This window comes from Bos indicus x Bos taurus, chromosome 16, assembly GCF_003369695.1.
Source record: "Bos indicus x Bos taurus breed Angus x Brahman F1 hybrid chromosome 16, Bos_hybrid_MaternalHap_v2.0, whole genome shotgun sequence".
In the NCBI taxonomy this organism is placed as follows: domain Eukaryota; kingdom Metazoa; phylum Chordata; class Mammalia; order Artiodactyla; family Bovidae; genus Bos; species Bos indicus x Bos taurus.
The window spans coordinates 46,402,581-46,427,483 of NC_040091.1; the positions used below are offsets into that span (position 1 = coordinate 46,402,581).

General features: G+C 53.4%; 1 protein-coding gene across 2 annotated transcripts in view; it reads left to right on the plus strand.

Annotated features, from left to right (window-relative positions):
• Positions 1–24,903, plus strand: part of ACOT7 (acyl-CoA thioesterase 7) — a 107,785-nt gene that overhangs the window by 43,444 nt on the left and 39,438 nt on the right. For both annotated transcript variants that reach the window (XM_027565058.1, XM_027565059.1), the window contains exons 2-5: positions 7,455–7,572; positions 15,016–15,172; positions 19,445–19,536; positions 24,040–24,154. In XM_027565058.1, coding sequence (XP_027420859.1) covers positions 7,455–7,572; positions 15,016–15,172; positions 19,445–19,536; positions 24,040–24,154 — 482 coding nt within the window. The remainder of the gene's footprint in view (positions 1–7,454; positions 7,573–15,015; positions 15,173–19,444; positions 19,537–24,039; positions 24,155–24,903) is intronic.

The following is a 24,903-nucleotide window of genomic DNA, read 5'->3' on the forward strand; positions in this document are numbered from 1 at the left end:
ATTTAGGGCACGGCCAGCTTTTGCACATAAAACAGCTTTTCAGTGAGTAACCTTGAACACGCTTGGTTTGGTCATGTGTGGAAACATCTCTAGGTTGAATTCCTCTTGGTGGGACGTCTGGCTTAGAGCAGCCCATATATCTGGAGTTTGGGTGGATGATGATAAAGCTGGGTTGCCCTCCGGAATTTTGTGTCTACTTAGGCTCCCCGTTCGTCCATGAGTCGCCTTTCTTCATGGAGCAGAGGTGGCATGTTGCCGGGACAGGCTGGTGCAGGTGTTGCCGGGACAGGCTGGTGCAGGTGAGGTGGAGGGAAGATCCAGGTGGGCCCAGCCAGCAGCACTGGCCTGGGCAGGTGCAGCCTAGAGCCCCGAGAGGCAGTGGGAGATAGGCGAGGAAAGTTCCAGATCCCTGAGGGCTTCAGAGGCCTCGCTAGGGAGTTGAATCTTTTCTTTTTTTTTCTGGTTGCCCCATCCCCCCATGGGGGATCTTAGTTCCCTGACCAGGGATCAAACCCATGCCCCCTGCAGTGGAAGTGTGGGGTCTCAACCGCTGGACTGCCAGGGAAGTCCCAGGAGTTGAATTTTTCTCCTGTAGCAGGGGCCCTGGAGGGTCTGGCAGGGCCGTGGACTCCTGCTTAAGAAGAGTGACTCTTGGGGCATCAGGGTAAATGGTGGGCTTCGGCAGGGAGGCAAGACGTAGGCAGAGAAGCCCCTCCATCCGCAGCCCCTGGGTGACTCCTCGCACACCAGCCCCGACTGAGGGTCTCCCAAGGCCACCCTGCCCCCAGGACAAGTCCAGGCTCTGTCCCAGTCCCAGGCCCGTGTGACAAGCTCTTGGCTCCATTCTCCAGCTCGCCCTTCACCCATATTCTCTCCCCCCAGGGGTCACTGGCCGGCTTTGGGGGACCACTGTCTTTTTCTGTACCTGCCGAGCTCTCCCGTCTCTGGGGTCTTCTTCTGAGATACCACCTCTCCTTGGAGTATCCGTCGTGCCCCACCCTCTGTCCCTGGCTCATCTGCTCCCTCTCCCGGAGTTGACCCAGGTGTCACTTCCTCTGAAGTTCTCCTGGTGCCCGGGTGGGGGGCGGCTGCACCATCTGAAAGTGACTCTGTAACCCCGGTGTGTGTGGCTTCCTTCCTGCTCTTGTCATCAGCTTAGTGTTTGCTTCAGAGGTTAGCAGGGAGGAGGCGGTGTCTGCTTTGGTTCCGTGGGCCCATCCCTGGCCAGCTCATCCTGTGGTTTGGAGCAGGAGTGGCTGGAATGGAGGGGGAGGGGTGGTGAGAAACAGGGTGGTGACATTCCAGATGCCACTGCTGGGAGGGCAGGGAGAGAGGAAGATGGTGGAGAGGATCTTGGGGTGCGTAGGCCTGGTCACAGGAGGCAGTGTCCCTGCCACTGGCCAGCTGAGAAGACGTTGGGGATGGGGGTCACAGGAAGGGCTCCCTGGCCCAACTGTCCACTTTTCCCTGGAGCTTCTGGGGTTCAAGGACTGAGAGAGTTGCAGGTTGGCATGGGCAGAGGGGCAGAGAGAGGTGGGAAAGAGAATGGGGCACACAGAGTCCCCCCAGGATGGGGTCAGGCCCACCACCTGCTCTGCCCTCACAGAGCTGGCCTGCGTGGAGGCCATTTCAACAGTCAGGTGCTGCCAGTCAAATTCCAAGAGATTTCACATTAAACTCTGGATTGCCGGCTTCTCTAGAAAACTCAGTTCTTTGGTATCCTCAACTCAAACCCCTGCACGGATGCAGCTGGCCAGCTGTGAGGGCCAATACCACCCAATACCACCCCTTCACCTCCCTGACCAGAGACCAGTGGGCAGTGCCGTGTGGCATCGTGTGTGCTCCACTGGGCTGTCTTTGCTTCTTTTCTGATAGAAAAGAGGAAAGCGAAACACTTTCCATATCTGTCTCTTTGCTAAAAATGGGAAAGCAGGAGCTCCACCGAGAGGCTGCACGTTCCCCTGGCTGCCCTGGTCGCTCACACTCCTGCCTGCCTGGAGGTGACACGCATGGCCGGAGTTCAGGGGGAAGTGAGTTGAGGAAGACCCTGCCGAGCAGCTCCAGAGCTCTTTGGAGGAAGGAGGGGACAAAGGGAGGGCGGCCAGGTGCAGGACCATAGCCCTGGCTTTGGGGTGGAGGCTGGGATGGAATCACGGTGATGCCCTGGGGGAGGCATCTGATTTGGGGCCCCAGGGAGGGGCTGCCGGACCTGGGCTCTGGCCCTTCTTGTTTGCAGAACTGCAGAGCAGAGGCAGGATCAGGTCCCTGGGGAAGGTTTGCGTCTGCACCATGTGGGTGTCAGCTGGCCTGGGGACGCTAGGACAGTCCTTGGGCAGGACCTGGGGTGACCAGGACGAGGGGGTGGGGGTGGGCCTGGAGCTCAGTACCCAGGGTCCCCTCCGGAGTTAGTGGGATGTTGGTGCTGTGGGGTCTGTCCGGACCCTCAGTGTCGCAGGGTGGCTCCAGGCTCTGTCCCGTGTCCTCGTGTCTCAGAGGTGTGTCCTCCCCGGCCTCTCCCTCCTCAGGCCCTCCCGGATGTGAGCACTTCCTCCTTGGCCTTGGGGCCCTCTGTTTGCTCTTCCTGGCTCTGAGCCAGCCCGGCATACACAGCCCCACTTTACAAACAGGCAGAAATACGTCAGGCTCCCCAGAGGCGATCTCTGGTGCTCCTGGGGAAGGCTGTGTGGTGTAGAATCGTTTCAGTCCTCCCCTGTCTGGACCCCTGCCTGGCCCTTAGGCCTGTGAGTAGAGGTGGACCATCTGGTCTTTACTAAGTTGAAAACAAATTCAAAGGAAAGAGTTTGATATTGTAATGTTGTTTGATAGAGGTTGTTTTGTTATTTGAATTGGCTACCTCTTAAACTTAAAAAAAAGAGCTTAGTAGTATAAGCAGGAATTTTTAAAACTCAAAACATTAAAAATATTTTCTATAACATTTTTTAATAGAGGTTACTTTTTGAGCAGTTTTTGTTTTTGCTGGAGCCTAGTTCCCCACAGTGAAAGCAGTCCGAACCCCTGGACGCCAGGGAAGTCCTCAGAGCAGCTTTAGTTTCACAGCAAAACGGAGAAGAAAGTGCAAAGGCTCCCCGCATGCCCTCTGCCCTACATGCACAGCCTCGGCCTTTATCAGCAGCCCCAACAGAGAGGTGCATCTGTCGCAGCCGATGAACCCACATTCTTTATGAACCCATAAAGAATCTGCCTGCAATGCAGGACACCGCAGTTTGATTCCCGGGTCGGGAAGATCCCAGGGAGAAGGGAATGGCTACACACTCCAGTATTCTTGGGCTTCCCCTGTGGCTCAGATGTTAAAGAATCTACCTGCAATGTGGGAGACCTGGGTTCAATCCCTGTGTTGGGAAGATCCCCTGGAGGTGGGCATTCTTGCCTGGAGAATCCTCATGGACAGAGAAGCCTGGTGGGCTACAGCCCATGGGGTCACAAAGAGCTGGACACGACTGAGTGACTAAGCACACACCCCTGCATTGGCACATGAATTTAACCACTGGACTACCAGGCAAGTCCAAACATGGACTTTTAAAAATTGTCTCATAGTTTTGCCTTTTCTAGTGGTAGCTTATGGTGAATGGTGTCAGATTCGTGATCTCTGAAGGAGAAAATTTCGCTTTGGGATCATAGACGCGGCTTCAGTCACTCAAGAGCTTCATGCAGCAAAAGTATTATTATTAAAGTAACAAGGGATAGAGAAATCTTCTGACACAGACACCAGAAGGAGGCAGAAGAGTGCCCCCCTACTAGTCTTAGCAAGACCTTATATACTTTATCAATTGGTTACTAGCAATAGATCCGAAGAATGCCTCAAGGTTGTTAAGGTCTTACAAGACCCACTCACACAACATACATCTTAACAAGGTTAGCCAGAAGGAATGGGTTCCTGTTAAGAAGAAACAAGTCCTTGAGCAAGATACATTGATGTTATATGATCATTAGTACACAGTTTAAGGAAAAACATACCCTTCAGTTCAGTTCAGTTGCTCAGTGGTGTCCGACTGTTTGCGACCCCATGGACTGCAGCATGCCAGGCCTCCCTGTCCATCACCATCTTCCAGAGTTTACTCACACTCATGTCCATTGAGTTAGTGATGCCATCCAACCATCTCATCCTCTGTCATTCCTTTCTCCTCCCACCTTCAATCTTTCCTAGCATCTGGGTCTTTTCAAATGAGTCAATTCTTTGCATCAGGTGGCCAAAGTATTGGAACTTCAGCTTCAGCATCAGTCCTTCCAATGAATATTCAGGACTGATCTCCTTTAGAATGGACTGGTTGGATCTCCTTGCAGTCCAAGGGACTCTCAAGAGTCTTCTTCAACACCACAGTTCAGAAGCATCAATTCTTCGGTGCTCAGCTTTCTTTATAGTTCAACTCTCACATCCATATATGACTATTAGAAAAACCATAGCTTTGAGTAGATGGACCTTTGTTGGCAAAGTAATATCTCTGCTTTTAATAAGCTGTCTAGGTTTGTCATAACTTTTCTTCCAAGGACCAAGCATCTTTTAATTTCGCCATCTACAGTGATCTTAGAACCCAAGAAAATAAAGTCTGTTATTGTTTCCATTTCCCCCCACCCATCTATTTGCCATGAAGTGATGGGACTGGATGCCATGATTTTAGTTTTTTGAATGTTGAGTTTTAAGCCAGCTTTTTCACTCTTCTTTCACCTTCATCAGGAGGCTCTTTAATCACCTTCATCACGAGACACCCACATACCACATCTACTTCACCTGCTTCATCCATCCGTGAGTGGGCAAGTAGGTTGTTTCATGTCTTGGCTACTGTAAATAATGCCACAGTGAACGTGGGGGTGAAGATACCTTTTTTAAAATATGTTTTTGGCTGCCTTGGGCCCTTTGTTGCAGTGCTCAGGCTTCTTGTTCTGGTGCTTGGGCTCTCTAGTTATGGCGCATGGGCTTAGTTGCCCTTTGGCAAATGGGGTCTAAGTTCCCTGACCAGGGATTGAGCCCAGGTATGCACTGAAAGGCAAATTCTTAACCACTGGACTGCCAGGGAAGTCCCGTAGATATCTCTTTGAGATGGTGATTTCATTTCCTTCTGATGAGTACCCAGAAGTGGGATTGCTAGTTAATATGGTAGTTGGAGTCTGAATTTTTTGAGGCATCTCCATGCTGTTTTCCACAGGGGCTGTACCAATTTACATTCCCATCAGCAGTGCCCAAGGGTTCTCTTTTCTCCACATCCTTGCCAACACATGTTTCCTGTCTTTTTGATAACAGTCGTTCTGACAGATGCGAGGTGGGATCTGATTGTGGTTTTGGTTTGCGTTCCCCTGATGGTTAACGGGACTTCCCAAGTGGCGCTAGTGCTAAAGAGCCTGGCTGCGAATGCAGGAGACGTAAGTGACACGGGTTTGATCTGTGGGTCGACAAGATCCCCTGGAGAAGGGTATGGCAGCCCTCTCCAGTTTTCTTGCCTGAAGAATCCCGTGGACAGAGGAGCCTAGTGGCCTCCAGTCCATGGGGTCGCACAGAGTTGGACACAACTGAGTGACTTGGCAACAGATGGTTAATGATGTTGAGTATCTTTTCACGGGCCTGTTGGCCATCAGTATGTCTTGTTTGGGAAAATGTCCATTTCAGTCCTCTGCCCATTTTTTAACTGGATTGTTTTGCTCTTGAATTTTATGAGTTCTTTGTGTGTTTTGGATATTAATGCTTTATCGGATACATGATTTGCAGATACTTTCTCACATCCCACAGGTTATCTTTTCATTTGACTGATGACTTCCTTTGCTGTGCAGGAATCTTTTAATTTGATGTAGTCTCACTTACGTATTTTTTCCTTCTTTACCCTTTGTTTTTGATGTCAGATCGAAAAAATCATCGCTACGGCCTACGTCTTTTCCTAGGAGTTTTCTGGCTTTGGGTCTTATGTTCAAGTTTTTAATCTATTTTGAGTTGATTCAAAAATCTTTTAAAATGAGCATTTGAGAAGCCAAATGAGGCTCCTTTCCTGTGCTCTGGGGGTTCCCCTGGCCACTGCCTGGGCGACTGTGGCTGCTGCCCTTGAGCCAGTGATGCAGGTGAGAAGTAGGGGTCCTGAATGCCCCCTAGGCTGAAGGGGTGACTTTGGGGGTGGGCGACAGGTCCAGACAGCCTTTGGTCTCCCCAGAAAATGGCACTGGTGACTGAATGCTGGAGGCACCAGCCCTCCTGCGGCTTCTGACTGGTACTTAGAGAAGGAGGAAGCAGTGCTGATGAGTGTGTATGTTGCTGACTGTGTGCCAGGCTCCTTATCTGTTCCATCTCATGGTTCAGTCTTTCCCATAGTCAAGTGTGGTAGCGCTGTTGTTCCTCTTTTACGGATGAGAATGTAAAGGTGGCTGGGTTTTGGCAGCTTGCTCAGGTCACCCAGCCAGTAAGACTGGGAGTCGGGAACCATCTCTGAGGTTGCCTGGCTTAGCCTCCAAGTCTGGAAGGAGCCAGATCGGGAGGGCAGTGGAGCTCCATGGCCCAGAGTGGGGGGTCCAGCCTCTAGGGCCCACGCTGGCCAGCAGACTGGAGCAGGGTGTGTGTGCCCGGGTGATGCCAGGCACCCAGAAACTGCACACTAGCTCAGTGCCTGGTACCCACCTCAGGGCCTGAGGCTAGTGGAGACAGAGTTCATCAGCCAGACAGATAGGTGTCTGGGAGAGGGCCAAGCTCCATGGGGTTGCCCAAGGTAGGAGCACCAGGCTGGCTTTCTGGGACTCCAGGGATTTCATAGGGCTTCCCTGCTGCTGACCTCTGCAAAGACATGGCTTTTCCTCTGGGGGAAATGGGGTGATTTCAGTACCCCCTGACCTTGGGGAATTCCCCGCTCTCAACTCCAGGGAACCCACCCCTCGGGCGCTCTCTTGGAGCCCTGGGGGCAGGCAGCAATCAGGTTTTGTCTTGCTGGGAAGGTCTGGATGCTGTGATTTGTTTGCAGTTCTCAATATCTGTGGCCACAGGAGGCCAGCTCCTCTGGGACTCCTGACAGAGACGGTAGTCCTGGGAATGTGTGCTTTCTCCAAGGGATCATAGCTGTGTCCTTGCTCATTCAGCTCTGCGGGTCACTGCGGGTCCTGGGAGCCAGGAGGGGCAGGCGCACTGAGCACCCCACGGCCGGGCTGCCTCGATGTCACAGTCACGGCCTTTGTGGAAGGTCCTCGCAAAGGACCTCCCTTCCTGCCAGGGCAGGGGCGTTCTCCCACTGGCAGGCTAGGTGCCTGGACCCCAGGGCAGGAAGGTCCCCCTCTGCCCTTCCTCCCAGTGGCAACACGACCCTGCAGCCTCTTGTCTGGCTGTCAGGTCAGATCAGCACCCCACGGTGAGTGGGGGTCCTTTTCCTTCTCTGGGAGCCATCAGGCCTTTGGAGGGCTGTCTCCCTGGGGTCACTGCTGTTCATGAGTGACATCCTGCCAGAGGCTCATCCTGCCTCTTCTCCCCCCAGGATCATGCGGCCGGATGACGCCAACGTGGCCGGCAATGTGCACGGAGGGACTGTCCTGAAGATGATCGAGGAAGCAGGAGCCATCATCAGCACCCGGCACTGCAACAGCCAGAACGGGGTAGGTGTCTGGGGACCCTCTGCCAGCCTGGCCAGGTCTCTGGGAGATCCAGGCAGTCCCCTCCGGCCGTGTTGTACTCTCTGGGGTCAGGGCAAGAGTCTGGGTGGGGCCTGGGCCTGGAGCCTGCCCCTCCCTCTTCCTTGAGCCTTGGGGGCATCTGGAAGCCCTGGCCCTGGACCAGGGACCCCTTGGATTGGCACTTGGTTTGGGGCTCATTGAAGGGAGGCTGGGTACCCCCAGAAACTAAGCTGAGAGACACCTTTTCAGCCCCTCTCCCTGCGTGTGGGGTGAGTCGTGGCTTCCTGAGTCCGAGAGGCCCCAGCCTCTCAGAGCCTGTGTGGGCGGCAGTTAATCCTGGGTGTCACATTGCCTGCACCCGGATCTGTCCCCTGCTCGACCCATCCTGGGTCCACTGGCAAGTCTGGGGGCTCTTCCCTTGGTGGCTCCTGGGCTGCAGGGCCCGCAGGCCTGCACCAGCTCCTGCCGTGGTGCCTGCTCTCCACCCGCTGCCCAGACAGAGGCAGAGTTGCAGATTGAGGGCTTCAGGGCAGCTGCTGGGCATGTAGCCTGCCAGGTCCTGCCCGGCCCCAGCTCTGTGGGGTCCCGACATTCTCTGAAGCCCGCCCTCGGGATCCTATGGGCCTCAGCCAGCCACCTGCTGTGCCCCTGTCCTCCAGTTCCACACTCATGTGGGCTGTGTGTATATGTGCATGGGTGTACACCACTGTAAGGGTGCATGCGTGCAGAATGAACCAGGCTGGGGTAAGTGTTGGGGGTGGATGTGGGCCTGGGGGCCTCAGTATGGGGAGGAGTAGGGTGGGTTGCGTAAGACCGTGCTGTGAGGGAGGGGCTCTCCTTCCTGCTGAGAGTTTAGATTGATTCAGCGCCCTTGACGTTCTGGGGCTAACCCGTCACATTCAGAGAGTGCCCTCTGGTGGCTATGAGGAAGACAGGCCTGGGCCTGAAGGTCCGGGGCCGAGGTGGGGGCCAAGCCCCTGAGAGAGACTTTGAGGATCCATGCCAAGCCTGGCAGGAAAGGCTGGACGTAGAAAAGGAAAAGCCCCAGGACTTGGAGTGAGGGAGTAGGGGCTCAGGAGGCTTTGTGTTGTTCAGTTGCTCAGTTGTGTCTGACTCTTTGCAACCCCATGGACCACACCACGCCAAGCTTCCCTGTCCTTCACCATCTCCCGAAGCTTGCTCAAACTCGTGTCCAGTGAGTTGATAATGCCATCCAACCATCTCATCCTCTGTCGCCCCTTCTCCTGCTGTCAATCTTTTCCATCATGAGGGTCTTTTCCAATGACTTGGCTGTTTGCATCAACTGGCCATATTGGAGCTTCAGCTTCAACATCAGTCCTTCTAGTGAATATTCAGGATTGATTTCCTTTAGAATTGACTGGTTTGATCTCCTTGCTGTCCAAGGGATTCTCAAGAGTCTTCTCCAGCCCCGCAGTTCGAAAGCATCAGTTCCTTGGTGTGCAGCTTTCTTTATGGTCCAACTCTCACGTATGACTACTGGAAAAATCATAGCTTTGACTAGATGGACCTTTGTCAGCAAAGTGATGTCTCTGCTTTTTATTAGTCATAGCTTTTCTTCCAAGGAGCAAGTGACTTTTAATTTCTTGGCTGCAGTCACTGTCTGCAGTGTTTTTGGAGCCCAAGAAAATAAAGTCTGTCATTATTTCCACTTTTCCCCCATCTGTTTGCCATGAAGTGATGGGACCGGATGCCATGGTCTTCATCTTTCGAATGTTGAGTTTTAAGTCAGCTTTTTCACTCTCCTTTTTCACCTTTATCAAGAGGCTCTTTAGATCCTCTTTGGCTTTCTGTCATTAAGGTGGTGTCATCTGCATATCTGAGGTTATTGATATTTCTCCAGGCAATCTTGATTCCAGCTTGTGCTTCATCCAGTATGGCATTTTGCATGATGTACTCTGCATATAAGTTAAATACTCAGGGTGACAATATACAGCCTTGACGTACTCCTTTCCCAATTTGGAACCAGTCCGTTGTTCCATCTCCTGTTCTAACTGTTGCTTCTTGACCTGCACACAGGGTTTCTCAGGAGGTGGTCTGGTACTCTCATCTCTTTAAGAATTTTCCAAGTTTGTTGTGATCTACACAGTCAGAGGCTTTAGCATAGTCAGTGAAGCAGAAGTAGATGTTTTTCTGGAACTCTCTTGCTTTTTCTGTGATCCAGTGGATGTTGGCAATTTGATTTTTGGTTCCTCTGCCTTTTCTAAATCCAGCTTATACACCTGGAAGTTCTCAGTTCACATACTGTTGAAGCCTAGCTTGAAGGATTTTGAGCATTATCTTGCTAGCATATAAAATTAATGCAATTGTGTGGTAGTTTGAATATTTTTAGGCATTGTCGTTCTTTGCGATTGGGATGAATACTGATCTCCAGTTCTGTGGCCACTGCTGAGTTTTCCAAATTTGCTGGCATATTGAGTGCAGCACTTTCACAGCATCATCTTTTAGGATTTGAAATAGCTCAGCTGGAATTTGATCATCTCCCTTGACTTTGTTTGTAGTAATGTTTCGTAAAGCCCATTTTGACTTCATACTCCAAGATATCTGGCTCTAGGTGAGTGACCACACCATCATGGTTATACGGGTCAATAAGACCTTTTTTGTACTGTTCTTTGTATTCTTGCCACCTTTTCTTAATCTCTTCTGCTTCTGTTAGGTCCTCACTGTTTCTGTCTTTTATTGTGCCCATCCTTGCATGAAATCTTCCCTTGGTATCTCTAGTTTTCTTGAGGAAACCTCTGGTCTTTCCTATTCTATTGTTTTCCTCTCTTTCTTTGCATTGTTCACAAAAGAAGGCTTCTTTTATTTCTCCTTGCTATTCTTTGGAACTCTGCATTCACATGGATATATCTTTCCCTTTTTCATTTGTCTTTTGCTTCTCTTCTTTTCTCAGCTATTTGTAAGGCCTCCTCAGACAACCATTCTGCCTTTTGGCATTTCTTTTTCTTGGGGATGGTTTTGGTCACCACCTCCTGTCCAACCTCTTATGAACCTCTGTCCATAGTTCTTCAGGCACTCTATCAGATCTAATCCCTTGAATCTATTTGTCACTTCCACTGTATAATTGTAAGGGATTTGATTTAGATCAATCCTGAATGGTCTAGTGGATTTCCCTACTTTGTTCAATTAAGTAGAATTTTGCAATAACGAGGTCATGATCTGAGCCACAGTCAGCTCCCCCCCCCCCCTTTTTTTTTTGTTGACTGTATAGAGCGTCTCCATCTTCAGCTACAAAGAATATAATCAGTCTGATTTCGGTATTGACCATCTGTTGATGTCCAAGTGTAGAGTCGTCTCTTGTGTTGTTGGAAGAGGGTGTTTGCTCTGACCAGTGCGTTCTCTTGGCAAAACTCTGTTAGCCTTTGCCCTGCTTCATTTTGTACTCCAAGGCCAAACTTGCCTGTTACTCTGGGTATCTCTTGTCTTCCTACTTTTACATTCCAGTCCCCTATAATGAAAAGGACATCTTTTTTTGGTGTTAGTTCTAGAAGATTTTGTAGGTCTTCATAGCAGCCTCTTGCCGGCAGAGCTTGGAGAGTTCCAGAAGGGGCCCTCAGGCTGTGCCCTCATCCTTGCCTGGCTCTCTCAGCTCTTGCCTTTTCCACTTTGTGCCAGCGAGTGGTGCTGTAGCCCCACAGATGTACTGAGGGCTGGAAGCCCAGCAATTCCCTCAGGTTGTTTCAGCCTCAGGGGTGATGTGACTGTGGGCGGGTAAGGAGGGGTGAGGTGGGCGTGGAAGGGACAGGCCCCCCTTGAATCAGAGGGTGAACCCACATGCTGTGCTTGCCTGCACAGCCCCTGCTGCGTCGCCGCTCTGGGGCCTGACTCCAGGACCTTTATAGGAACAGACTCCTGCCTGTCTGAGGCTGTCCTGGGAAGGGATGGACATGGGGGTCCCTGGCATCCCTTCCGAGAGGCTTGTTCTGTGGGTTTGGGGCGGGCTGGGGAAATGGCCTGTTTGCCAGGTGTCAGATGAGTTCTCACACAGGTGGGAGAGCTGTACTTTGCTGCTGTGGGTGGTGACAGGTGGCCAGTGGGAAGGGTGCAGACACACCAGGGCTTGAACTTGGACCTGTGAGCCCGACGTCTCCAGGCCCGCAGGAGGGTGCTGTGAGGACCAGCCGCCAAAGTGAAGCCCAGAGCTGGCACGGGATGCACAGACCCTCGGGAGCTGCCCAGCCAGCCCAGGGGTACCTGTGCCAGCACGCCCAGTGTCCTCAAAAAGCCGGCTGGTTTCTTGATTCTGATAGAAAGTTGTAAAAGTGCTGGGTGCTGTGATTGGCAGTGAAGATCAAACATAGGACTATCTTTAGTGTCATTTGGTTGATGTGGATTGAAAAGGAAGCTTATTCCATGATATATGAAGGACTGTTACAACTCAACAGCAAAAAATAAACAACCCATTTTAAAAATGGGCAGAGGAACTGAATAGACATTTTTCCAGTGAAGACGTGCAGATGGCCAGCAGGCGTGTGAAGAGATGCTCACCATCAGTAATCGTCAGGGAAATGCAGATCAGAACCATGAGATGGCAGCTCACGCCTGCCTGAATGGCTGTCATCAAAAAGACAACAGATAGGAAGTCCTATGTGGAGATAAAGGGATCCTTGCACACTGCTGGTAGGAGTGTAAAGTGGTGCAGCCCCTGTGGAAAAGAGCACAGAGGTTAAAACTGATGGGCTTCCCAAGTGGTGCTAGTGGTAAAGAACCCGTCTGCCAGTGCAGGAGACGTAAGAGATGTGGGTTTGATCCGTGGGTTGGGAAGATCCTCTGGAGAAGGGAATGGCAACTCCAACATGCTTGCCTGGAGAATCCCATGGACAGAAGAGCTTGGTGGGCTACAGTCTATGGGGTCTCAAAGAGTCAGACACGACTGAAGCAACTTAGCACGCACACACATATGATCCAGTTATTCCACTTCTGAGTGTTTATCCCAAGAAAATGAAAAAACTAATTGGAAGTGGTATTTGCACCCCCTTGTTCATGGCAGCATTATTTCCAATAGCTGAGACCTAAGACAACCTAAGTGTCCACTGATGGATGAATAGGTAAAGAAATTGTGGGGAATTCTGTGGAAGTCCAGTGGTTAAGACTCTGCAATTTCACTGCCGAGGGCCCGGGTTTGATCCCTAGTCGGGCAACTAAGATCCTGAAAGCTGCACAGCCCAACTGAAACAAAAAGAAAGAAGTTGTGGTGTGTATATATGTACACTGTGGAATGTTATACATAAAGAAAGATGGGATCTTGCCATTTGCAACAACATGGATGGACCAGGAGGGTGTTAGCTAAGTGACATAAGTCAGATGGAGGAAGACAGACACCTTGTGATTCACCCAGAGGTGAAATATAAAAAAGAAAGAAAAAATACATGAACAAACCAAACACAAGCATGTAGATACAGAGGACAGAGAACTGGTTACTAGAGAGAGGAAGGGGTGAAGTAGAGGGGGGTCAGGAGCAAGGTGGGTGAAGGAGTCATTGCTCAGTGAAGGATGGAAGCTGTATCCTTGGTGGTGAGCTCACTGTAGGGTGTGCAGTAGTAGAAACAGAACGTTGTACACGTGAAACTCATGCAGTGTTATAAATCAGCGCGTGTGTGCACGCTGTCATGCCCAACTCTTCGTGGCCCTGTGGGCTGCAGCCTGCCAGGTGCCTCTGTCCATGGGCTTCTCCAGGCGAGAGTGCTGGAGTTGACTGCCACGTCCTCCAGGGCATCTTCCTGACCTAGGGATTGAACCCATGTCTCTTGCGTCTCCTGCATTGGCAAGTGGATTCTTTACCACTTTACCACCTGGGAAGCCCTATAAACTAATGCTACCTCAATAAAAACTGAACCTACAAAAACTTGATTTTCAGGAGTCCTCTGGCATCCAGTGGTTAAAACTCTTTCCAACACACTTTCTTTTGTATATACATATATGTGTCTATATATATATTTGACTGCACAAGGTCTTGGTTGTGGCGCTCAGGATCTTTAGCTGTGGTATGTGAACTCTTAGTTGCAACATGTGAAATCTAGTTGCCTGACCAGGGATCAAACTCAGGCCCTCTGTGTTGGGAGCTTGGAGTCTTAGCCATAAGACCACCAGGGAAGTCCTAAGACTCCTTGTTTTCATTGCCAAGGGCCTTGAGGAACTAAGATCCCAGAAATTGTACACTGCACGGTGAGGCCAAAAAAACAAAAAACACCTGATTCTCAGTGCTGGGGCCTGGCGAGCACTCGGCCCTATTGAGAAGCACTGTGGGAACACTTGGTGAGGTGTGTGTTTGCTTCTGCCCAGAAAATCATCACCAAAAATGATTTAAATAAAAGAAAGCTCCTCACAGGGTTATTCATAATAAGAAGCAGTTGAGGTTGACCCAAATCTAATAGAAGGATACTCTGTTTGGCCATTAAAAAAATATCCTTGCAGTGGAGTATTGCGAAATGGCAGCTGTAGAAAGTGTTAAGAAAATGAAGGAGGAGGTGAGTCCCTCATTTTCATGAAGCGTGAGCTCCCAAGGGTTCCCCTCATGGCCGGGGACGTAAGCCTTCTTGTTAGTTTTGAGTTTTGAGTCATGAAAATGGGTTGTGTATTTAAAGGATAAAGAACATTTTTTAAAAAGAGATGTGATTGCTAAGAGCTTGTCATAACATGGGCAGGTTATTTTTCTTCCTGTTGAGTGAAAAAAGCAGATCGTGAAAGTGGATATTTAGCATATACACAGCTAGGTGAGATTATATATGACAACCATAGGTGAGTATAAGTGACAATTATGCATGACTACGAGTGTCAACTATATGCCTCAAACTGCAAAACGAGGAGCCAGGCAGACAAGTGAACCAGTAAAGCCCGTATTCTTGGGACAAAAAGCCGGGAAAGAAAGATCCCAAAGTAGAAGGCGTGGTTGTCTCTCGATGGGAGGGGTGAATTTTCCCTGCTCTGTCTTCTTTTCTGTACTTCCCAAGTTTTCCATAACGAGTATGTACGCCTTTTTTCACTTTCCGTTATGCGAGTACTACGTATCCTTTGTAGAAAAGTCAGGAAAGAGAAGTTGCTTGGCATCCCATCACCCAGGATCACCTGTATCAACAGCTTTGCCCTGTTGCCCACAGGCAGTGCTTCACCTCCTGGTTTTGCATTTAGGAGGGTATGCTGACAGTAACTTGCTCTAGTTTATTCTTTATTTAAAAAACCTTTTGTTTCTTTGGTCATGCCACACAGCATGTGAGGTCTTAGTTCCCTAGCCAGGGGATTGAACCCACGCCTCCTGCAGTGGAAGTGTGAAGTCCTAACCCCTGGACTGCCAGGGAAGTCCCATGACTTGCTTTACTGTAACCGTGGGGAAAAATACCCAGGGTCGTTTTAGGCGACCACATCCAGGGTGGGGCCTTGGGACGACTGACCCGCCTCTGGTCTTTGCAGGAGCGCTGCGTGGCTGCACTGGCCCGGGTGGAGCGCACGGACTTCCTGTCGCCCATGTGCATCGGCGAGGTGGCGCACGTCAGCGCGGAGATCACCTACACCTCCAAGCACTCGGTCGAGGTCCAGGTGCACGTGATGTCCGAGAACATCCTCACAGGTGACGTCCGCGTGCAGCGACGGGGGCCGTGGGGCAGGCGCAGCAGCCATGGCTCCTGGCTCATCCTGACACTGCGATGACCTCCCTGCATTCCCACCTCCACCTGTGGGCAGCGACCTCTGCGTCCTCGCTCTGCAGATGGGAAATGGGGGCATGGGGGTAGTTAGGCAATGAGCTGGGTGTGCGGCCCCCCTCCCCTCTGCCTTCCTGGGGTAGGGGCTGGCAGCCAACTGGTCTGGGCAGAGGGATGGCAGCGGGCTAGGAGGGCACCAGCTGCCTTCCAGCCCTGCTAATGTGCACCCAGTGGCCACCCCCCCGTCCCCAGCCCCTCACTGCTCCTTGGAGGACGCTGGCCTGGCCCTTGCTCTGCTCCCCGGGGGCCCCTGCAAGCCAGGCTGGTGCTCACTGGGTGAACCTTTGACTCGGGTTTGATCTGAATATTCTCTTCCTCAGAGTGGTAACCATGGAAACCCTTTTTCCTACCCCCACTGGGCACTGCAGGGGAGTGTGGCTCCCGTTCAGTCACTGCTTTTTATAACCAAGATGCTCATGAGGCAGGCAGCCTCCTTGGTGCCCTCGCTGCCCTGCTCTTCATCCCAGCCCACCCGGTGTCCCACCCAGAGGAGAGGCCCTGCTGGCTCTAGGAGAGGGAGCTGCCTGGGTCCTTGCCCCTCCTCCAACACCCCACCCTCAGCCGTGGCTGCCTGCGGAGTGCTGTGCTCAGAGATCTTCATGGGGCTCCAGGCTTCTCCCCCACACAGGCCAGGCGCTCAGTTACCCATCTAGAACATTCCCATGACTGCAGCAGGCCCAGCATAGTGAATGGTGCAGCTGAGGCAGAACCTGGGGCTGGGGGGGTGGTCAGCTGGCTTGTGCCCCATGTCCTGATCTGTGGCCTGAGCTCTGTGTTCAGGGCAGCTCCAGCGTCAAGAGACCTTGGATGCTGGTCTCAGGCTGTGGCACAGAAAGGGGTCCTCTGGTCCTGACTTCCCACATGGGCTAGCAGCCCACCATCCCGGAGAAGGCCCCTCCCATCTCCCCACCACCTGCCTCCTCCATGCCCACCCCCACCACAGTGACCCAGTGCTGCTCTCCTGGCCCGAGCTGGGAGTAGAGTCTCCCCGCTCAGGACCCAAGGGAGGAAATGGCTGGCTGCACTCTCTGCTTCTCTTGAAATTACACTTAGTCGATAGTGTTTTCAGCAGTGCTGGTTTTTTCATTGCAATTTTCTGGTGTCTCAAAACAGGGTAGGGGCCTGCTTTACAGATTCCTGTCATCCAGGCCCCCTTTCTGCACATCAGAGGCTTTGGGCAGGGAGGAAGCCCGTGAACAGAATGGCATCACACTGAGTGGGGACGAGAGGCAGGGGACAGGGGGCCTCTTGGGCTTTCAGACTGGAGCTCACCTCTGCCAAGTGGCAGGGATCCTGGGATCTTGGCTCCTCCCACCAGAGGTGGTTCTCAAGGGGACACACTTGGTTGTCATAATCAGGGGGATGCTGCCGACTGCCTGGTGACCAGCCTGGGTGTCTGCAGAGGGAGGCTGAGGAGGCTGGTGCTGGACTGCTGATGTCTGAGGGGAGTGGGCATGTCCCCTGCCCCTGCAGCTTCCATTGGCTCATGATGGACAGGGACTCAGTCACTGATGAAGGAAGGAAGGAAGGAGTGGAGGAGTCGCTCCTGTGCTGAGAGGAAGCCAGCAGGGGGCGCTGTCGAGAACTACAGCGCTTTCTTCTTTCTTTGCAGGACCCTCCCTCTGTGGGCAGGAGTGGGCAGTGCTCACCCAGTGCCCCGTGCTAGTGACATGAAACCCCCTGCTTCGTGATCAGGATGCTCTCCATGCGCCCCCCGGCCTCCCCCCCCCCACCCCCCCCACCCCCACACACAGAATCCCCAGCTGCCCTGGCCCTGAAGGGTGGGCACACAGTCTAAGCTGCCCCGAGGATAGAAGTGGCTGTGCTCTGCACTCCCTCCTGGAACAGCGGGCAGGCTGCGGGCATGTGACGGGGACAGAGGCCCAGTGGAGGAGGGGCTGGCCAGCACTGCCCAGCTTTTTGACACGGGGGAGGGCCGAGGCCGCGGGAGAAACCGGAGGCCGAATCATGGGGTGGATGTGAACGCTTGGAGCCCTGGGGCTGCGTCTTCTCTCCAGGGCTTGGTCGCCTTGCCCACGAGCCCCTGCTGCAGGTCCGGGCACCCTCCTCCCACCTTGATCTCACATCCAGGTCCCCCTCTGGGTCTTGGCACTATGTCAATATCTCTGTCGTCCTCTGTCCGTCTTTCCATGTTTGGGTCTGTGTGAGTCTCTCTTATCCTGGGACCCTGTGTCTCAAGATCTTCCTGCCTTGATGCATCTCTGCCTGCGTGTCCGCTGGGATGTGAGGGCAGGCCGTGTGGCTGCCTGGTCCAGAACAGGGCTGCCCAGAGGGGCTTCGAACACGGCCAGGTGGGGAGACCAGGCTGCGCAGACAAACAGGCGACGAGGCTGAGCCAGGAGGCTGCTCGTGTGCCGTCTCTGTATTTCACAGCCCCTGGAGGCAGGGCCCCCGTTCTGCGCGTCCCCCTCACTCGGGGCCGTGCCGCCTTCAAGAGGCAGCCTGGCGAGCACGCGCCCAGGCAGACAACCAGCAAACCTTTGCTCATTCATCTCCGGCAACTGTCAAAATATTAAGCTCACTGGGATGTGATTGCTGCGAAGCGCTCCAGAAAATGGCTGGGAGCCTCAGAATTTCAGAATAGATGTTTTCAGTGCTGCCGTTGTCTTTTGGTGGTTTTATTGAATGATAGAGAAAGCACAGTTCGAGTGTTTTGCCTCATTTGCTCCGTGATGTTCGTTTGGGTTTGGAGGAGGGCCACTCCGCGTTTCCGTGGAAACGGGCCATCAGGCTGGCTCTAGCTGAATCGGACAGGAAATCTTTACTCCCCAGAGCAGGTTGTCAGAATCACTCTCCATCACAGAGCAGTGAAGATATTTTTCCATGTTGTTTGCCTGTGATCCTGGTGGTGCTGTGGAAACGTCCTGGTGGGCCTCGCCCTCTTTCTTACTGACCTGCTGGGGCTCGGCCTGGACCTTTGGTCTAGTTTAAGGGAAAAAACGGAGGCCCCAGGATCGCCTTGAGGGGTCAGGTCAGAGGAACTGGTAGGAGGCATTTAGGGCCAGGCCCCCAGGCTGCTTCCTCTATTCTACTTACTCTCTGTCCTGAAGTTCTCCTGTTCTCTGCTACATGCAATCTTCCACGTCAAAGAGGCAACTTTTAACAGGCATCCTCACAAACATTAATACTTTTCTGAAATTATGGGGTCTGGGAGGCATTGAGCTTCTGTATGAACCTAGGCAAGCCCCTTGACTTCTCTGGGCTTCAGTGTCCTCCTGCACAAGTGAGAGGTGTGGACCCAGGGATCTCTGGGCTCTTTTGGCCCGTGATGTTCAGCCCGGACAGCCCTCCCGCCCTGGGAGCCCCACTCTGCCCTGAGGCCAGGCTTGGTGCCCAGAGAGGGTTCTGTTTCTTGCTGTTCACCCCAGAGCCGAAGCCAGCAGCTCACAGCGCTCTCTCAGCCCCGACGTGGGAGCATCTGGAGTGAGGCTGAGTCCCCCCAACTGTGCCTGGTGTGGCGCCCCCCCACTGGGAAGGGGGACCTGGTGGGGGGTGGGCTGTACTCTGGCTGTGCCCTTGGCCCCGCCTCCACGACCTTCAGCCTCACATCCGTGAGCTGCTTCCTGCCCACCCAGAGCTCTTCTCAGTGGCCTTTGCGCCAGTGGATGGGTCCTTCAGAGGATGTTCCTGTTCTGTGTGTCGTGATGTCCAGTTCCTCAGCGGGGCCTTCTTCCATGAGATCTGTCAGCTGGGATCTCTCCGTGGAGATGGGGCCCAGCCTGGCTTTGTTCTGCTTTTCCCTGGGAGGAGGCTGAGGCCAATCTGCCCGCCCCACCCCAGCCTAGCCCTTCCCTCTCCCTCCCTCTGGAGGCTCCTTGGAGGCCTGCCTGGAGTTGGCGCCCTCCAGATGTGGGCCTTCTGAGTTAGAAAGTCCTAGAAAGCCGGCAGGCCCCCCAGCTTAGACCAGAAGATCTGAAGTCTTCCCAGCAGCCTCATTGTGGGGCCACATGCTGGGGCGGGGGTTCCCCAGCTGGGGCCCACGCTTCCCCCTAGTCTTTGCCCACACTTGCACCTCGAGGCTGAAGGAGGCCTGGGGGTGGGGGCCAGAGGTGGCTTTGGCCCTGCCTGCCGCCCTGCCGGCTCCCAGGACATTCCTCACATGTCTTTCTTCTTTGAAGGTACCAAAAAGCTGACCAATAAGGCCACCCTGTGGTACGTGCCCCTGTCGCTGAAGAATGTGGACAAGGTCCTGGAGGTGCCTCCGGTTGTGGTAAGGAGACCCTGCCCACTTTTCTCAGGCAGGGGGCAGGGAGGACCAAGTCTTAGGAGATTTAGAGGCATAGGGGGCGGGACAACCCTTCATGCAGAGAAGGCCAGAGCGGCTGGCCTGGGCCCTGCAGATACCAGACCCCCTTGGAGGGCCCTGGTCAGAGGCAAGATGGGCAACAGGACTGTGCAGGTGGCCAGTCTAGGGGAGACCACAGTCCTGGGGAGACAGGCTGAGACATTTCTGTTTCAGCCCCACTCTCTCTCCCGCCATGTCCACTTCCTTCCTTGGTTTCTCTCGTTTGGGTTTTTCTCTGGACAGACACGTCTGTGCATGAAGAGATTTCGTCTTGTTCATGCCCCACTGCAGGCAGGCTCGGCAGGCAGGCGTTCCGAGGGGGAGATTAGGCTGATAGAGGGGTTTAACTCCTCCCCTCACAGCGTCCCACCTCTCCTCCTGTGGTTCCCCTACCTCTGGATGTTCCAAGGACATCTGTGACCTGCTCTCCCTGGAGGCCGGGTGCTCTGCTCTCACCCCTGCAAGGAGCAGTTCTCAGAGAGGCCTGGGCCTGGCTTAGACGTGTCTGCCCCTACAGGGAGCATTTTTCTGTGGCCGAGATGTCCAGAGAAGAAACTTCTAAGAAACAGTAAAGTGGGGACCCAGGCAGTTAGGGACTGTATCGCACTCACGGAGGAGCACTCCCTAGTCTCCTCCTTGCCCCCCTACCACAGGCCCTTCCCACTCTCTGTCGTGTCCCCCGACCACCCGTAGGCCTAGGGCAATGGGGGCTTGCTCCCTGTCATCTTGCCGGGGGGGACGGGCTCCCAGCCCATAGCTCATGTCTGACCAGCACGCTGCCTGCCCAGTCAAGGCCCTGGGGAGTTGGGGGAGGGCCACTCAGCTTCTGCGCTCCAGCTGCCCTTAAGTCTAGACTTTTAAACAGCATTCCTGGTGACAGGCGTTCTCTCCACATGGACCGGGAAGGGTGATCAGACCTTGGTCTGCATCTGGTTGGTAGTCCTGGGTTTGGTACCGTGAGGGCAGGGTGGTGGTGGTGTCTGCAGCTCCGGGCTGCCTGTCCCTCCACATGTGAGGAGAGGGCAGGTTCTCGGGGCCAGATTCCCACATGTCCCATCAGTTTGAGTTTCCCGGGAGCCCCTGTGACACAGCCTAGGGGCTTGAACTGCAGTTCATTCTCCCAGTTCTGAGGCCAGAAGTACAGAATCACAGTGCCAGCTGGACTGCGCTCCTGCCGGAGGCTCTGAGCCAGGGGTGATCCTTCCCATGTCGTGTAGTTCAGGCATTCCAGACGTTCTTTGACCTGTGATCACATCCCTCCAGGCTCTGCCTATGCGGTCACCTGGCTGCCTTTCCGTTTGTGTGTGTGTGTGTGTGTGCACACGAGTGCACGTGTCTTAACTAATTATTCCTGCACAGACCCTAGTTCCCAGATAGGTCACATGCTGAGTCCCAGGTGGACAGGAATTCTGACAGGCTGCTGTTGAAGCCAGAACACTGGCCTTCAGTCCAGCCCACTCTCTCTCTCTCCGTCTCTTCCTCCCTCCCTGTCTGCACCACCTACACCCCCCTCCGACCCTTGCCCACCACGTTCTTCCTGGAGCTGCTCTCTCTGCTGCTGACCATTTTGTCATTTTCAAGCAGCACTGACTGAGGGGTTTTAAGACCCAAGAAGCAGGTGTGAGTCTGAGGCTCAGTGACTGTCTCTTTAGAAAGTACAAGTGTGCTTATCCTCGATTTCATCTTTCCCACTAAGTGCTTGATGTTAAATTAGCCACGTCTCATGTAAACACTCAAACACTATTATTTAACTTTTAATTTTCAGATGCTACACAGTTTTAGAAGTCTCCAGCAGGCCTTATCTCTGGCTTCAGTAGCCACGTGATACGTCTTCAGGGGTTGCTGCTGAAGGAAGATTCCTGGGCCAGGCACATCAGCTTTTGCTTCCTTCTGGCTCCTGGAGGCAGGGAGTGGGGTGGGCCTGGGTGCTGAGAGCTGGTGGGTTTTTAGCCAGCAGGGGAGGAGCAAGCAACATCGGGCTCTGCTGGCTCCTGTCCCCCTCCCCACGGGGACAGGGCAGCTCTGCATGTCACCCCTCTCGTCCCCCGCTTTCCCTCCCACATCCTGGCGTGGGCCCCCTGTTTCTCTCCCATTCCCTTTGTTAAGCCGGGTTTGATGAGACATAAATATCAGCCCTGCCCATGTTGCAGGGGATGTTGGAAGTGTTCCACTGGGTACAGAGAGAGCTCCAGATGGGAGAAGCTGTGTGGCTTACAGCTGCAGCCATTGCTAATATTTATCTGCGTTTTCTTCCCCCCAACATGTGCTAGGCCCATGTACAAGCCTTCGCTTGACTCACATATAGGTCTGCTGTTTTCCGGGGCACAGCCCATCTGAGTCCTGGAGAGCCTGGCTCTGACTCCCAGGAGCATGGACACTCAGGTGCTGGGAGCTTGGCCGTCAGGCTTCCTAGGTCCTGCTAGCCTCCTCTAGCCGACCCCACACTGATAGTGGTTATTTAGTGAGTACATACGTCACTCTGCCTCTGTGTGTGTATCTTACGTGTCTCACACATGCAGGTATGTTACGTTGATCATACATACATCCCACACATACATATACATAGACGTCTCACAGAGCATACATCGCACACATGCACACACACTGCTGTCACACGTACATGTGTGTGTGTGGATCGACCACATGAGTGCCTCTTCCTGGGGAAGCCCAGCTGTCCCCTGTGGTGTCACTCAGCGAGGACTTCGTCACTATGCTCCACCTCGTCCCCCAGGGACCAGGGACCTTGGTGACCCTGTGATGAATCAAGAGACTTCTGGTGGCTTGGGGACAGCTGTGGCCCCCGAGAGGCTGGGGGAGCACTGGAGAGTGGACTCTGGTTTTTACTGGTGTGTCAATGTGAGCTTGAGTCAAAAGGCTCACTCACTGTTGCCTGGGTTGTTTGGGCAGTCTTCTGCTTCGAGTCAGCTGAGTCTGATGAGCCCTTGGGGATGAATGGGTGTCAGCCCATCGAGAGCATGCTCTCATGACGTGTCCCCAGATTTTAAGTCAGCAGGAGGCGTTGGTTTGTGAAGAGGCTACGTTTTCTTGGTCCTAGTGGCTGGTGTCCGAGCCGGGGCCCCTGTTAGCCCCACGTGAGTGCAGAGGTCTCATGATCCTGCTGGACATGAGGATTTATTAGCCTGGGGAGGTTGGCTCTTTTTTAAAAAATCTCTTTAAAGGCATTTCTTGAGGACACGTAAGTCGTCCCTCAGCTTTCCTAGAAAGGCACAGCACAGTCTCTGCTCTTGGAGGCCTTGCTCTGTGTGGTGGGACGTGAGGGATCATCTGTTTATGGAGGGAGAGGCTAGGGGCTCCATGACGCTCTCCACACCCACCATGCTTTGTTTCTTTGGGACATACCACCTGACTCCCTTCAAAGCCTCCTTCAGAGACGGACTCTCAAGCCCAAGATGATGGTAATGAAGCCATTGAATGTGTTCAGACTTGGGTGGTTTTGCAGCTGAGCCACTTGCAAGAAAAGCAAGATATTTAAAACCAGCTTTTGAAAGAAGGTCTGAAATTGCAGGGTCAGAGAGGAGCACGCAGGGCCCGGAGCCCAGCTGCTTCTCCACCGGCTGAGCGGGAGATGCAAGTGAAATGGATGGAAGGGCAGAGGTCAGAGCCCGTCAGGAGAGTGGCCAGGCAGGGGTCAGCAGGGAGGCCCTGAGGACCCCAGACCTCCTCAGTGGATCCCGGGACAGAGGGTGTTGCCTGCACTGGGCCCTAGCGCAATGGGCACCAGAGGACGCAACATTCTCCATTATGCCATGTTTATTTTCACGTTTATATTTACCTTCTTGGATCAGAATACCCATGATCCATCAGGGGAGCTTTGGTGGGTGTTCCTTATACACCAGCAGCCTGCTCGAATGGCTGGGAGTCAACGGAGTGAGGCTGCCCAATGTCTAGGGCACACGGGGACCTGCCCGCTCCTCTCCTGGTCTTGGGGGCAGCCTTTCTGGGGCTCCCCAACTCTCTAGTTCTGTGTTTAGGAAGGACTGGGGCAGCTATATATAACATGGAAAGTGGCTGAGATTATCAGTGTGATGTTTTAATGGTGAAAAACTGGGAGCAGACTAAGTGTCCAGATATTATGGATCCATCACATAAATTATGGCAGGATGATACATGAGAGGAGGGAAGGCTATGACTTTTGAGCTTCATGTACAGCACAGCAGAACCTTTTATACACATGGGCAGAAAAGCAGTTCCAGGGAGGACGTCACTCAAACATCTGACCCAGACTCTCTTGCTCAGGGAGGTCTCCGTGGTATTTCCCCCTCCTCTGTGTCTTCATTATTTATATTGAGTGTGTATTGTCCGAGAAAGAAGAGATAGTTCCAGTTGCAGGAAGGCGGGGCACATGGGAGGCGACTTAGGGACCAGGCCTGACCTTCTCCCGTTCTCCCACCCTGCCCTGCCCCGCAGTACTCCCGGCAGGAGCAGGAGGAGGAGGGCCGGAAGCGCTACGAGGCCCAGAAGCTGGAGCGCATGGAGACCAAGTGGCGCAACGGGGACATTATCCAGCCCGTCCTGAACCCAGGTAGGAGTTGGGCTGCAGTCTGGGGGCCAGGGCGGCGAGGCCTGCTCATGAGCATTGTCTTGCTGGGGCCAGTGCGTCCCCAGGTGTTGTCTTGTGGGGCACCGTGCCTTTGACCCTGCATCTTGCAAGCCCTGTCCAAGTGGCGTAGCTGACCATGGGGTTAGGGGACAACCCTGAAGGCCTTGGTGTATCTGCTGCCATGGAGTGCTGACTGGGAGGCCCCCCAAGGGGAGGGGCCCCGCTGCCTGAGCAGAGGGATGCACACCTAGCCACGAAGAGTTTGTCCCTCTAGTTTACCTGGAGTGCGTTTTTGATGGGATTTCCAGCTCATAAAAAAGTCAGAACTTCCTTGGTGACACAGTGAATAGGAATCCACCTGCCACAAGTTCAATTCCTGATCTGAGAAGATCCCACATACCGCGGAGCAACTAAAAGCCTGTGAGCCATAACTTGAGCCTGTGCTCTAAAGCCCAGGAGTCACAACTACTGAAACCCCCTGAGCACCCTAGAGTCTATGCACTGCAATTACTGAGCCCGTGCACCTACAGCCTGTGCTCTGCAAGAGAAGCCACTGTAATGAGAAGCGTGCACACCACAACTGGAGAAAAGCAGACACAGAAAGCAAGGAAGACCCAACACAGCCAAGGAAAAAACCACAGGATGGCAGCAGCATTTCCCACGTTGTTCTTCCCGGGCCCACTGCCCAGACGTGGGTTCAGTAGACGGACTCTGAGCACCCAGACTGCTTG